This window comes from Tyto alba, unplaced genomic scaffold (assembly GCF_018691265.1).
Source record: "Tyto alba isolate M040663 unplaced genomic scaffold, T.alba_DEE_v4.0 Super-Scaffold_16, whole genome shotgun sequence".
Classification (NCBI taxonomy): domain Eukaryota; kingdom Metazoa; phylum Chordata; class Aves; order Strigiformes; family Tytonidae; genus Tyto; species Tyto alba.
Genome location: NW_024881278.1, coordinates 1,929,392 through 1,944,676, shown reverse-complemented (window position 1 = coordinate 1,944,676; position 15,285 = coordinate 1,929,392). Strand labels below are relative to the sequence as shown.

At 37.1% G+C, this 15,285-nt stretch overlaps 1 protein-coding gene across 3 annotated transcripts in view; it reads right to left on the bottom strand.

Annotated features, from left to right (window-relative positions):
- TASP1 (taspase 1) overlaps positions 1-15,285 on the bottom strand; it is an 87,507-nt gene that overhangs the window by 32,723 nt on the left and 39,499 nt on the right. For 2 of the 3 annotated variants that reach the window (XM_042789637.1, XM_042789638.1), the window contains exons 9-10: positions 11,807-11,926; positions 10,735-10,813 (exon numbers count right to left, since the gene is read on the bottom strand). In XM_042789637.1, coding sequence (XP_042645571.1) covers positions 10,735-10,813; positions 11,807-11,926 — 199 coding nt within the window. The remainder of the gene's footprint in view (positions 1-10,734; positions 10,814-11,806; positions 11,927-15,285) is intronic. The other variant, XM_042789639.1, reaches the window with a different exon arrangement.

Here is a 15,285-nt window from a genome sequence, read left to right as displayed (position 1 = left end):
TTCTTTTCATAACACAGTAATATGGTGCAAACACCCTGTTGCATACTCATAACCCCTCATAACAAAAATACTCCTGTTGGAAGTCCAGTTGTCCATGTTCGCAGAGGTAAGTACAATTAGTTGCCCTCTTCTAGGATTACAACTGGCAAAGCGAGCAATGTTTATACAGGAAATGTATAGTCTGTGTTGATATATAAATACATACGTACATGCAAATACAGTTATTTTGATGCCTCCTAGGTTAAGGGGAAAGAAGATTAAAAAAAACAGATTCCTAAAGGCTTTCAACGTATATGGCAGCAACAGACTCCTATGACAAGGGAAGCAAAGAAGGCTAAGGCTTGACAGACATAACATTGATTTTGTGCTCAAACCAACACGCTTGGGAGAACCAGAATCTAAACAAAACCCAAAAAACCCCAAAATCCTCAAACAACCAAAACCCACAAAGAAAAAAAAAAAAAAAAAAAAAGAAAAAAGAAAAAAAAAGAAACTAACCCTGCCTGAAAACCACTTGGAGATCACACAGAAAATCCCTGATGGTCATACAGAAAGCATCAGAACTGATTTTTCAGAGACAGATTTCTTCTTGGATCACGCCACAGTACAGCTTCTAGTACAGTGTTTTTTTCAAAGTGCAAAGCTGACCAACACTCAAATATGACTTCCATCTTCTGGGGGTATTTAAATGTGCCATTTATGAGAATAATACCACTTTTCCTATTCATATACTCTTCATTGGTTCCTACAAGATGCCCACAAGAACGATCTGGGAATCTACATATTTTTTTTTTCATAGTCTCTTTTTCCTTCTGCTATTCCATCATAACTTAACAGTTACATATGTATCGGTAGTCCTCTCAAGTTACTATTTCAGCAAAAAATAGCCCAGAAAAGCATAAAGCTCCCAATGGGCACTTTTTTGAGCTTCGAGCACAGCAAGATGGTTGCTCCTGCACTCCATCCACCAGATATTGCTGATCAGTGAGTCAGACCAGGCAAACCAGAAGTACCTGTTATGTTGCACAACGCTGTACAACAAGCCAGACACGTGCCTTTTTGCACAGGAATGAGACACAGGAACCGATCATGGAAACCTGTTACTATGCTGAGAAATAACATTAATTTTTCCACTGTCATTCATAATTCCAGTAGCAGGCAGATAATCTAGAAAGCAACTCTCTGGTACCTGAATGTCAATATATGCACAAGACAAGAAATGTATCAGGGTTGCATACCTTAGCAGGCATAAACGTGAACTGTACACCTTACTGACCCATTTAAAGATTTTTTTTGTTATAGTCCATAAAGTTACATAGAAGTACATAACCTGATGCAAATTTTCAGTGTTTTCTGCATATACCGGATCACACTAATAGTGAACAAAGCTTAACAAAGGCAAGGTTTATGAGCATATGAACCACTAGCCATTACACTGTAGACCCAGAGCCAATCTTTGCGTTTCAAGCACTGTTTAGCTGTACACATCTAATGTTTTTCAAGCTCTGAGTCTTTTTGAACTTTTTGTCCTGTTTTGCTTGTCAGTAAATGAAACCAATGTAATCCAATAGCCTACCACTGGATAGGTACATACTGCAGCACGGTAGCCACAGAGACAGTCCAGATGCAGTTTGTGAGAGTGTCAGTTGCTGAACTGAGAAAACAGAAAAGCCAGTAACGTTTCAGCTAGAGCGTAAAATTTTGTATTTTTCTTTCCTAAATGTTCCTTAACAGTTAATAGCTATTCTGTAATAATCTGCTAGCCAGCCTACACACAACTTTCACAGCCGCTGAGTTACTAGGGGTTTTCTGTGGGTTATTTATTTATTTATTTAAGATTGTTAACATCTTTAATTCTCAGCTACTATATTGGATACTTTTTAAAAGAAACGATGAGAAATTTGAGCTATAATATTTAAATTTTTATCTAACCTTCTGTACCAAACCGTAACTAATACTCCACTTTATACAAATCTTAACTTGCTATAGACTTTGGCCCTTGATTTGAGCTTCATGCAAGAAACTAAAGATTAAATTAGTGTTTTTTCCCCAACATAGTGACTTCTCAAGTAGATTTCTAATGCTTCAAATAACCACAACAAGAGGGGAAAGAACCCAGCACAATATAAGCTGAACATCCCATACAATGCGTGCTCTGCATCTTATAATGTTTTACCAATGGAACCAAGATGGCAAACGAAAGGAAGGCCTTCTGCAAAGCAAGGGCCTCCAAGCAGCGTGTCAGAAAGAAATTGTTTTTCTGCTTCTTTTGATGGGAGATGCTTTCAAGTCAGGAAATGAGAAACAGGTGTGCCAGAGGGCACACACACATCCATGCACCACACTGAAAAACACGCGTTTTCAATTTTCAGACATGAAAGAGACTCCTGTTGAATGGAAGGAGAAATGAAAATCTAGCTTTCTCTCTGCAAGCCATAAGCAGAGATCTTATGGAGCCCTGACAAGCTGCCGGAGCCTGTCTAGCTATTGAAACATACAGTACCTCAACACAAAGTGTTGGAACTTGTTTTAAAGGAGTACAGAATGGAAACTTGCATTACTCACTTTCATCCGAGAATAGAAAAATTCATCTAGTTTACTCCACTGCCAAAGTATGACTCTTCTCTTTTCAGAAGGTAAAGACAGAAGTTACAGGTTATCTGTATTCTATTACCTATGCCATACAGCGAATCTGAACCTGGTCCTGTTAAGCTGTTTCAACTTTGATGTTGTTATTTTCAGTTAAACAGTAGTGCCTAGAAGTGTCAGTTAACCAGTTAAAAACCTACTATTTCTACTTTATTTCCTGAATAACTTCTAGTTATGCCTAATGGAAACACAATGAAACCCGTATTTTAGTAAGCTGTGATTGTCATTACCAGCAGTCTCTAGAAAGAGCTGACTAAAAACTTGCAAGCTAATGATTTTAAAAACCCAAATACAGTACAATAAAAATATTTGGCTGGTAAGATACTCATAGAGTCGGTTACATATTAAAATAAAAACTTGAAGTCTAATTCTGAAAAGACATAAATGCTAGAGTCTAGTTTAGTACTATAATGTATTATGCTAAAGTTGCATAACTTTTAGCTTTTTGTCCTCCTATCAGCTGCTGCATCTTGCCTTCATACTATCAGGGGAAATTTTTAACTCCCTGACCTGCTGCCAGGAAGAACACCTGCAAACGAAGTCCTCTCCAATTCCTAAATCATTGATCCTAGAGGGATCAATGGAGAACATTCTTGTTGCAGACAGAAAATTCTTAGATGATTTAACTTCCAAAGTAACGAACACCTACTAAGAGTATGCAAATGGAAATTTTCCAAAAGGTTGTAACTTCAGTAAATTTGGGTAGGTTTCAAATGTAACAAAAGACAAATTCAGCATCCAGACAAACTGTGTCTAAAATATCTTCTCTAAGGAGAGGTGGGAAAACACTTTCTAAATCTAAGTTTTTAATATGGACAAAATAAACTAAAATTACTGAAGAACAACTTATCCACCTTTTTTACAATTGTACAGATAACAGAAAAGAAAAAGGCTAAAAATTAAAACATACCAAATGTATGAATCCTTCTCTTCTAAATAGTAGGAAATGTCAGATAACTATTAAAAAAAGCTATTTGTTTCAATCATCATGAACAGGAAGAATTTCAGGTATAACTTCAAGAGAGGCTAGAATGAAGACAAAAAGTAGTTCCATTAAAGAGGATGTGCATTTTACATTCTTCTTTACATTTAATATATTTTGAAAGATTAATTTCAGTTAAGCTGAAAAGGAAAAAGCAAACTCTTTTTTGCCTAGGGCTTCATGAGAAGCTTTGCTAGTATTGATATCTTTGTAAGAATACCACACCTTTCTAAACTACATCATTTTTGTCATATAAAACTAAGGAAAGGAAATAAGATAGTATCTTGTGTGTTAGCTAACTAAATGCATACAAGCATTTTCTCACAGTCATAGGAGATTTAAGACCTAAAAAGAGAGTTCAGTTTGCCTCCATCTCCATTTTAATTGATATCTTTGCACCTATTCCAAGCCCCTTGGGCAAGGCATGGCAAACAGGAGCAGGACTAACAGGGTTCCGAGGAGCCGGTGCTGCGCGGCTGGCTGCTGCCCCAGGTTATGAACACACTGCTCTGTGAGCAGCGGGCCTTCTGCAGGAGACCATCACTTCCAAAAGGCCTGTGCAACTTCACAATTAGTGTAATTACATACTGTAATTCCAATTAAAATTTCAGGAGGCAATATTGTTGCATCCATCCAGTTCTGCTTCAGAACAACCCTTCTGAAGGCAATTCAAACCACCATTCTGTCTATTTTGTGGACAAATCCCTCAGCTTTGAACACTGTGGTACTGTGTTTAATTGACTGATTCTTAACGCTACCATTCCCACAAATCATCTCTGCCTGTTGCTTCCTCTCTCTTCACACAGCCTTGCGGTGGTAGTGAGTTAGTTCAGACACCATATGTTACACTGAAGCCTCCAAACGGCATCTGGACACAAAGGCTGAACTCTTGACAGAACCATTCACTTCAGAGGTAAATACTGATCTGTCTGGAGATAGACCTCTTCCTCCACCCTCTGTTTCACTGTAACAATGACCTAACTCTTCTCCATATGCAGCTGCTTCATCTGTGATCCATTAAACTACCTACTATTCCCCAAATCTTACAGGACCAGACTGATTTTGAGAGATAATACATATTCCTACAAAGAGATTACCTTATCATAAGATCTATCTCACATAGTGTAGATCGAATGATCTATACAGGATACAAGATTTGCACATGAAATTCCTCTGGACGTTTGGAGCATGGACTCAGAAGGATGCAAGCCAGACAGACAAACGGCACCTGCCCAGGTGTCAACAGCCACTGGATTCCTGCGCAGCCACTACTGCTCTCAACAGATGGGTATCGCAAAGCCGAAGTCCTACATCACAACTCAATTTATTGGCATTAAATCTTCCTTGAAAAATATTTACTCCACGGATCTGTGCATCAGTGGGGTTCCTGTTGAAAATGAGTTTTCAAGTAAGCATCTACGGCTCAGTAGCTTCCATAAGGAAAGGCCAAAATGCTGGCTGGGGACACAGCTCAACAAGCACAGGCCATCTCTCCATAGGTGTCACTTCCTATTCCACATTACCTGTTCCATTTTGGCAGCAAAAGCATCCAGAGGCACACAGTGGACTGGAAGGAAGAACAGATATGAACAAAAAGTAAAAGTTTGAGCAGGAAAAGGCAGGGGGAGGAAGAGCGAATACACTTATTTCCTTATATAATAAGGATCTCGAAAACGAGAGAACCCTCCTTGAGCAGGGGGTGGACTAGATGGTCTCCAGAGGTTCCTTCCAAGCTAAAAAATTCTGTGATTCTTTACAACACAAAATGTGCTGGTTTTCACTTCATGGAATGATGCATCATATGTATATGTATGTATATCCAACACAGCTTTTAAAGCGTTCTGATATAATCCCTAGAATGCTTTTATGAGAACAGAGGCCACTGTTTTTGAACAGAGACCTTAAAATCCAGTCCTTTTTTTGCTGGCTTCAGTGGCTGATACGCACACACAAAGCACACCACCGACACACACAGAATGGGTAAGCATGCTTTCTACTACCTACTGTTGTACAGATGTAAAACGGAATGAAACACGTTATTCTCAGTCTCAACATTTCCACTTACAGTTGCATTTTCAAAGCCTCCTGCGTTAGCTCTTACTGTAAATTTTAGCTCTATATTTTATATTTAAGATTCTGTATATCCAAAGAGAACTTTTACTTTTCAATTTCCCTCCCAGGAAAAACACTGCCTGCCTCTTAACCCGGTAGTATTACTTTTGGCACAGTTAGTAGATGAATATTCACAATCATCATGGATATTCCAACCGGGGAGAACTTCCCGTGTCACATTTAATATTATACTGAACAAGAAGAATATACACAGTGTCTTTGATTCCTCTTGTGTTCAGGAAAAGAATAGGAAATGTTTTCTTAAAGTACAGCCAAAAAACGGACTATTGTTTCTCCTGCGGTTGGGTTCTTTTCACAAATGTTTTCCCTCCAAATAATACCCATCTTCCTGTGTTTACATTCATATACCAACAAAAAACATTCTCTAAAGATTTCCAAGTGGCATTACAAGAGTGGTTTGGGCCTGTTTTTGTGGGAGGTGGTGGGGGTGCTTAAAGGGGAGGCCATTTTGTTTGTGTCTGTGCGCATGTGCAGATGTGCGCACACATGCGTGCACAAGCTTTTAAAGACCAAAGATTTGGCTTCTAACTGCATTGCTCCAAAAACCAGTTTAGCTGTTACTTACATTTATACTAAATAAAGGTCACTGGTAACACTCATCTCATTTAACAAGCTTTCACTCTACCATTATTCTCACATGGAACGGCACTTGCATTATGTTGTTAGATGTCACAGTTACGGTGGCCCAGGTATCCTAGCTATGCCTGCAACTGCAACATTCTCTGAATTTCCTGAATTTTAATATTGGTTTCAAGATAGTTAGAGAATTCCTGTAATGTTTATCCTTCAGTTGCCAATAAAGACCCACAACTGTATTTTTTTAAAAATATTAATTTTATTGTAATTCAGAGTTCATATGCTGAAATGTGTCCAAAAAAAAAATCAGAAGTATTTTACTTATTTACACAGAAACTGAATTTTAGACGGAGAGTAACAGAATAAAACTCAAATTTAAGGCCCTTTATCTTCACAGTCATTTCTAAGTTCCACCATCTCCCTGATCCTCTCTTTAGAAAGTCTTCATCTTTTGATTTCAGTTGTTCCACCCCCCTGTTAAACTATAGCCATAAAATATGACTTTTACAATATTCTGTATTTTATAAATCATGAAGTAAGTTTTGAAAAGCCAAAAAAAATAAAGCCAAAGACAGTGTGGCTAAACAAAATGGCCAAGAGACTGTTAGAGGTAAGAAAATACCATTCAAAAAATTGAAATCATGCCCAAACAAGTTCAGAACCACCACCTTTGGCACATGCAATATAAAATCATGACAAAATTGGCCAAAAATATTTGAGAAACAACTTGCTAAAGGCATAAGAACTAATACCAAATCCTCCCTGAACACAGAAGCAGGAAACCTGCCAGCATCCACAGGGCGAACAGAAGATCAAAATGTAAAAGTATGTCTTCAAATAATACATGACCATTGAAAGCAAGCTACATGAATTTGGAAGTACTCTTAATGAAGTACTTTTAATGAAGTAATTTTATGATGGTGTCTTCCCCCCCCCTTCCCTTTTTTTATTTGAGGAAGGTATTGAAAGATGTGTCTCAAATTGAAGCTTCAATAGAAGGATTGTAGAACAAAAATAACTTAAAAAAAAATCAAGAATTAATCTACTGTCTTCCTAACTGTGGCATTTAAACTAACACTTTTCTTTTTCCAAGAAAGCTTCAACAAAGGTAAACCATCACAAGGATAAGAAACACATTCCCAGCAAAATTTAAATAACTGGTATTCCAAGTCCAAAAAGAAATGAGAAATCTTGAGAAAGCCATCCTGACATATTAAAAGCAAAGATATCTCCAGCTTATAAAGTCCCAATATCACAAGTCACTAGAAACTTGGATAACACAGTGGAGGTGCTTTTCCCAGTCCCATACTGTTCCTTGGAGACCTGCAAACCCCCTCTATCTGAAAGAGGACACAAAACTATCTGGAGCTCTGGTTCAACCCAATGTGTCCAAACTTATGTACCTGCCAATTCCACACAGATTTCAATGTGCAAATTTGTATTCTCTATGCTTTGATTTACTATTCCAAATTCTCCTTTCCCCACAGCAGAAGTTTTCCTCAACCCGTTCAATCTCTTGCTGATCACAGACTCCAAAACGCAAAGACATGAGCAATTTCATAAGTATGGAATCAAAATAGTTTACAGAACCTGGCCCTTAAAAATTGCTTGTGGGAAACTAATGCCAAAGAACATCCTTTTGAGACTTGAACATAGAGCCTGATACAACAAACTCTCAAGGCTGGAATTTCTATCCCCGGCTACCACTAAAAAAATTTAAAAAGTCTAAACCAGCACAAACGTGAAACCTTTTATTTCCCAACGAATCCTTAATTATTTGTTTTAACATACATTTAATACTTAATAAATTTGAGCGTAGTTTAGATAAAGCTTTAAGGGAATCATAGTTAAACTTTTCATTCAAGATTTTTATTTTTAAATTCCAAATGCAGTTTGATGAATTGGTTATTTTGTGAAGTCATTTACCAATAAACATTAAAATTCTACACATACAGTACTCAACACACAAAGCAACCAAAGCATAATTGTCGTCTTTTCTTTTTTTCTCCCCCATACAAGACAAAAAAAAAATTCCCTGTAGAAAATATTAGGATAAATCTGTGCTAAATTTACCACTTAAGGACAAATGAAAATGAACAGACATGTAAAATTAAAAACAATAAAATGTTACATTGTGAAAACCACAGAAATCTAAGTTGATTGTAAATTTCAGTTTTATATATTAAGCACTTTTACATGCAAGTGTATATGTCTGTACGTAAAATGAAATATGAAATGAATGTGCATGTGTACACAGTTTTGATTCATACATGACATGTAAGTTTCATTTGTTGCTGGTTTTTTAATATATATGTCCACACAAAACTGATTTAGAAACCTACAATAAGGGGAATATAATCACTATTACAAATACAGTCTAGTCTGATTTTAGGTACACCAAGTGACAACACTTCTCTTTGGAAGCACTGTCCATCCTGGAGCTTTCCAAACCAAGGCATCTCTAGAGTTTAAGCAGTACCTTTATTTTCTAAAAAATTCATCCAAGAACTACGTATGTTAACATCTTATTTTCTTGCTTAGCCTTGGCAATTTCACCTTTTGAATATCTGCAGATGTTTACGCCACATTCTCATCTCCTGTTGTGATCCAGCCAAGTTGTAAGCTTCATTCTTTCAACCTTTCTTGTAATTTCATTTTTCCATCCCTCTACCCCTTACTTAACTTAATGGTTCACATTGTTGGATGCTCATATTTTAAACAAGAGTCAGACATCAATATATTTTAAAACTGCACTAAACATAAATTGCATTATAAAATAAAACATTATGAGCTTCTGAAAATGGAAAAAAGAATGGCATTGATTACAGAAGAGTTCTCACTTCCTGTAAACATTTCTATCTCTCTCTCTCACATACACAGTTTAAAGGAAAACCAGAAACAAGAGTTTAATTAAATACCACTAGTCTGAATTTCAAATCACTGAATAAACAGATGGCCATGCTTCATAGACCACTAGCAGTCTATTTCAATTAACTGGGATTGGCATTAATGTAATGTCATGGAAGCTAGAAGATTTGAACCAAAGTAACATGCATATATGTATATGTGCGATAGTTATAAATAGTATAACATTAAAGTATTTACCACTATATAAAATTGGTACCGGCAAAAAGAAAGGAGGCTTCTATTTAAGGCCATCATTAAACGCAGACATCTCCTTTAAGTGTAGCAGGATGCTTGCCGGTACTTGCATAGACTTCAAATCCAGCTGACTTTGTAAAGAACAGTTTAAAAATAATAATGGTGGTGTTCTCATCTTTTTCACAAACAATCTCTAATTATTGTAAGTCCAATATTAGAGACTAATAATCACTAATTATTGTGGTCCCCAATACTGCAATAATTGAACATATTTGCTTACATTGGTAAGCATTTATTAAACTCAAATCAACATCGTGTTCCCTGAGTAGAAATATCTTCTGACACTTCTGCATTCAGTAAAACTTTCCTCTGTATGAGTACTAAAAAGGACACTTGCTATTACTAACACTGAATTTAAGAGTGAATATCTACACAAATTTTCAACAGCGCAAGACACACTTACATACAGGGGAAATCGGAAAGCTGTATGACTTTGAGAGCAACACAGGATATTTCTGATGCTGTTCAGCCTCTGTCAGATTTCAGTTCCACACCCTGTTACCTTGCTCCACCCCACTATTTCTGTAACAGGACTCTAACCCTGCAGTACTCTTGGAATATAGTTTACATTACGTACATCTGAACTCTACAGATTTTTCATCATCTCTCCCTATATTGAACACTGACAACTCTGACCGTTAAGCAGTAGTCCAAATCATAAATTTTGCATCCTGACATAAGCATTTATGAAAAAGTGTAACAAGTAGTTTTCACTGAAATATTCACTTAAAATAGTTCATAAAATATTTTTGGAGGGAACAATGCAATCTTGTAGCATTTTTGTAATAAAAGGATCCATTTATGTTCAAGGACCCTCTAATTATCTTAGTCCTTTAAAGAAGGCTTCCAGTCACAGAAGCATTCTGTTTAAGGCAATATTAGGCTTATAATAGCACTTCTTTACAGGAGGACAAGTCCCTCAACACATAATAAACAGAGCACATCCTTTCAGTGAAATACAAAGTCTTCTGAACAGGATAAAAGTTCACATGGTTGTTAATCTGTTTTTTTAAGTAAAATGAGCAACAGAGATTAATTCACAGATTTCAAGACAATACTGACATATCTAAAATATATATGTATTTATACATAGATAAATATGTGTAGAATGTAGTCTTGAAATAATGTTAATATTTTAATTCACCACTCATAGAAATACTTTACTGGTACTAGTCAACTAATTACAGAGAAAGATAGCAACTTTTGGAAATATTTATAAAAGTAGCAAATACCTGAAGTACTCACAGCAGTGGAGTAAGGGGTATGAGCTCCTGTATTTTCAGCCCAGCAGCCACAACCATAAAGAGCTGCCTAAGGAATGAAGTGCATCTTTCATAAATTTAAGTATACAAGGTTTTGGGTTTGTTCCCTTCCCTTACAAAAAAACAACCAACCAACCAACCAACCAAAAAAAAAAAAAACCCAACGAAACAAAACAAACCAAAACCACCACACACCAAAAACAGAACTAAAAAACCCCCACAACACTGAAAGCCCCCAAACCAAAAACAACATCAAAAAAAAACACCAAGAAAAATCCAAATATTAACACAAAAGATAAATAAGTAAACCATAACAGTCAAAATTGCAATTCCTATTGATTTGCTACAACTTCTTTTACTATTCTTCAGAACTGTGTGATTATCGTAGATGTATGGTATTCTAAACTAACTTTCTGTAAAGTGAGGGTACAAATATCAAAAGACAAAATAATTCCAGCTGTTCCCTATCTATATGAAGTCCCTTTCACTCTGGTATTCCAAAAGAAAATCTTAAATACATTTCAAGAGAACTGCTTTTAGGACAGTGGCAAAAGTTAACCAAAACTACAGCTGTACAGCAATGGAGTATGGCATTTCTGATGCACTTCAAAATTCCCTCACCTAGTAACAATAACGAATGCCTATACCTGATGTGTTCCTTTAATACCTTTGTTACTTCCACTAATTCACAAGATCACTTAAAAACTAATTAGGACAGCTTCCCTAAATACTGATGAAATTCTTATTTTAAACACTCTAAGCATCTAAGAGACTATTTGTGGTTATAAATGAGGTATTTAAGCCCAAGAAATTAACTTCTTAATAGCTCTGGCAAAAGGTCACTAACTACAGAACGACTTCTTACCTATCAGTGTTTTATAACACAGATGGAGGACACTAAAAACAAAACTTGCGTTCCAGTGCAGTGATAATGTCTTCAGAGATTAATGCGAAGGTAGGGAGAACATCAGTTTGCTATCACAGCTCTTTCTTAGTGTCACAATTGCTGAACAATCATTCCCAACTGAAAAGGCATAATCACCTGACCAACTCTTCCAGGATGCTTTAGTGCTAAACCTCCACTGGAGACAGCAGCAGCAACATTTCCTTCTTGGTCAACAACAACTGCACCAACTGTATCCAATGTTCCTGAGTCATTCTCCTGCAGGATACACAAACAGAAACAGCTACTAAAAATAGTATATTAAAGTCAGATGATACTTCTTAGGAGTGTGCAAACTAGCGTGCACAAAACTAACTGACAGGCCGATCAACAAAATGAAATTGTTATCATGCATATTGTACCAACTGTGCTGCCACAAATCTTCCGAAAACTCTCTCTTGCCTCATATAGGACCCAAAGAAAACTTCTCTGGAAACAAGGTAATAAACATCTCAAAACTCATCCAATGCTCAGATTATCTGCCTTTACTCAGAAAAGTGCCAAAAATGCTGTTTTCTTAGTGGTGGGTACTTGTCCCCTAAGAAATTGTTCAGCAGCTCATTCCAAAGATGACATATCAAAAGGCCTTTCCCAAAAGCTTCAAGGTGGCATTTGCAGAGACTCGGATGTTTAAAGGTATATATGATTCAAAAAACCAAACAAACAACAAAACAAACAGAACCAAAAACCACCACAAGAAGCAGCTTACCACGTAAAGAGAAAATTCTGATATTCTGAGTGAGACAATAAGTAGAACCCTTGAGAAGAAATCTCCCCCAGGAAGGGTTCTTTCTCCCAGACTTGCTCTCAGTTCAGCAATCTTTAGTGGCTTCCTGGTTGAAACAAATAGCCCTTCCCTCCCTCTGGGTCACTAGAAAAACATTCTTACTTCCATCTCTTCTGAGGCAGATTTGCTCCCCTAAGAGCAGGCGCCTTTCAGTATTCATTCCTGATGCAAGCTCTCTGCCTACTGGCTCACAAACACTTCGGCTGTCTCACCTTGGATCTTTCCATCCTTCCCCTTTCCTTAATACACAACGTTCATTCCCTTTAAGAGAAAGAGCAGTTTTCCCCTCTCTGCCTAGGCTTGCTCTAGATTCCCTTCTCTGCAGAACCCAGGGCAAGGCACTCTGACTTCATGCCCAATCACACGCTTTTGATGGGGCACAGCATGCAGTGTACATAAAATAAAATTAATAAACAAAACTGATACATCATCCATCACATTCTCTGAAGATGAATGCTGCTGTTGCACAAGCCCTCAAGCCTTAAGCTGATGAATCTTTCCTGTACAAAAACTCACCTGTGTCAAAAAAATCCTACATAAACTTACGCAAGCAAACAGTGACAAAGGATATTAAGCCATAAATAAAAATGAGCATTTTCTGGACTAGGATCCAGAGGGAGGAAGAAAAAAAAAATACACCCAACTATTCAACTTCAAATTATCAAGTTCCCATTATCAATTAAAATTTCCTTGGCCATACAACATCACTTATCAGGCAGAATTCTTAGCAGACTCATGCTGATGATACTCTGGCCGCACTTCATTTGAGATAACACTTGAGTTAATACTGTACCAGTCTTAAAAGGAAAAATATGTAATGCAGCACTACAAAGTATTTTTCAAGCAACTGGAACTCCTAAGGAGAACTGTCATCCTTGGCTTTTACCCAGAGCGATGGTAAGTTTCTTGTTTTTACCTGCACCTAGCTCTTCCTGAACAAGTTCTACACTGAGAAGCTGGCACTAACCATGTTCAATATTAAAACAAACCTGTGGATGTCCTAGCAGTAAAGCAGAATAACTGCCTAAAGGAGAGAGGTGAAAAATTATAGATCTAGGGTCTAACTGGCATTGGAAAAAAAAAGGGCAAGCTGCAAAGTAGAGGAAGATAAAACCAGGATCAGGGAAGGTAGGAGAAGGAGAGGCCAAAAAAAATTTGAGGACCGGAGCAAAGTGGATAACAAAAGGGAAAGTTCCTTTCCATGCTTTAAAAATAAAAGAAAATTCAGGAACCCTTCCTTAACACCTTCCATAGACAAAGGTATTCCACAACTCCCAGGACTGTCAGCTACAATGTAATTTAGGTATTGTTAACCCAGTTAGAACAGTGCTATTCAGTGGATTGAAAGGATCTTAAACAGCAGAGCAGGCTGCTCACTGGAGGAGCAAACTCCCATTCTCAGAGGTTTTGAAGATCAGAGTGGATAAAACTCTTCCCAGCATTAATTTTCCTATGATCTTACCGTTTCTATACGGAGAAGAACTACTAATATGATGCAGGTTTTGTTGTCCATCCCCTGCCCCCCTTTGATAAAAGGAAATTATACCCACAACAAAAAACTTGATTAATAGACAACTACAGATATGAAAATCAAGCCCGTCAAAGTTAGGAAATGCCAGAATTAAGGCCACCTGTGTAATCTTAATTCATATTAAATCAAACACTCGGGGTTCCCATAATGAACAGAAGGATGAGACTCCGTATGGATCAGTATGTTTTCCATATCATCTGACAGCAAAGAAAAAATGCTTGCAGCCTTCTTTGCAGCATCTGTAAAACTATTTGCTCAATCTGCCATCCATCTTCTGCTTTAGCTCCCACATGCATAAAATATTTGCCTTCAGTGGTTATATTACTAATTTATTTTTTTAAAAGATATTTTAATCAAAAAACCACAAGCATTTACAAGTATATGTTGCATGGAAACGTTCTTCGCCATTATTTCCTTTAAAAAAATATCTCTTTCCTATCAGTACTTGCTCTCAATTCAGTGGTATAGTTTGCTTGCTTTGGCTTATTTTATTTTTAGATGGGGCAACTTAGGAAGCTGGAAACCTTTTCTAAGGGAAGCATTTTTTTTTTAACCTGGCCCACACAACCTTCTGAGGGAAATCTGTACCACTGAAGCAAAGGAATTCTGTATTTTCCTTCTCAGTAATATGAGTTTGGGGCTTTTTTGTGATCAGAAAAAGAATGACTGCTGATGCTATATGTATCCTTACCCAACAAACTGAAAACCAGTGAGGACCCGTTCTATTCCATACCCAGTGGGAAAAGTATGTTGTCAGATCTAATCTAGACCTATTTTTATGTTTGCTCCCATTTCAACATTACTGACTTCACGTGCTTACAAGTGACACCATGAATCAGTTATACAGATCAGTACTGAAAGTCTTCTACATATGTAAACTGCACTGACAACCCTACGATTTCTGAAGCACTGAATGAAGAGTTCATCACAATTTAACCAAGGTACTCCCTGTACTTCACCAGACACAAAGGCATTATGCGCCTGAGGAGTTCCAGGAAGAATGCACCTGGTGAGAAGACTTCTAATGTCACACACTTCACCTCTTCAAACCATATGCGTGTTGAAAAATACAGAATCCTTTCCAGCTAATACCAAGACAATTGATAGAAATATGTCGAACACTACAATTTATGTAGTCTGAAGTAAGTCCAAATTCTATATGTGCCCAACAGGGACTAAAAAAGATCCAGCTCGCTTGCCCTTAGCTTTTTATATATTTGATTCATTAATTTAGCACCTCAGACTTCACAATTCTGCAAG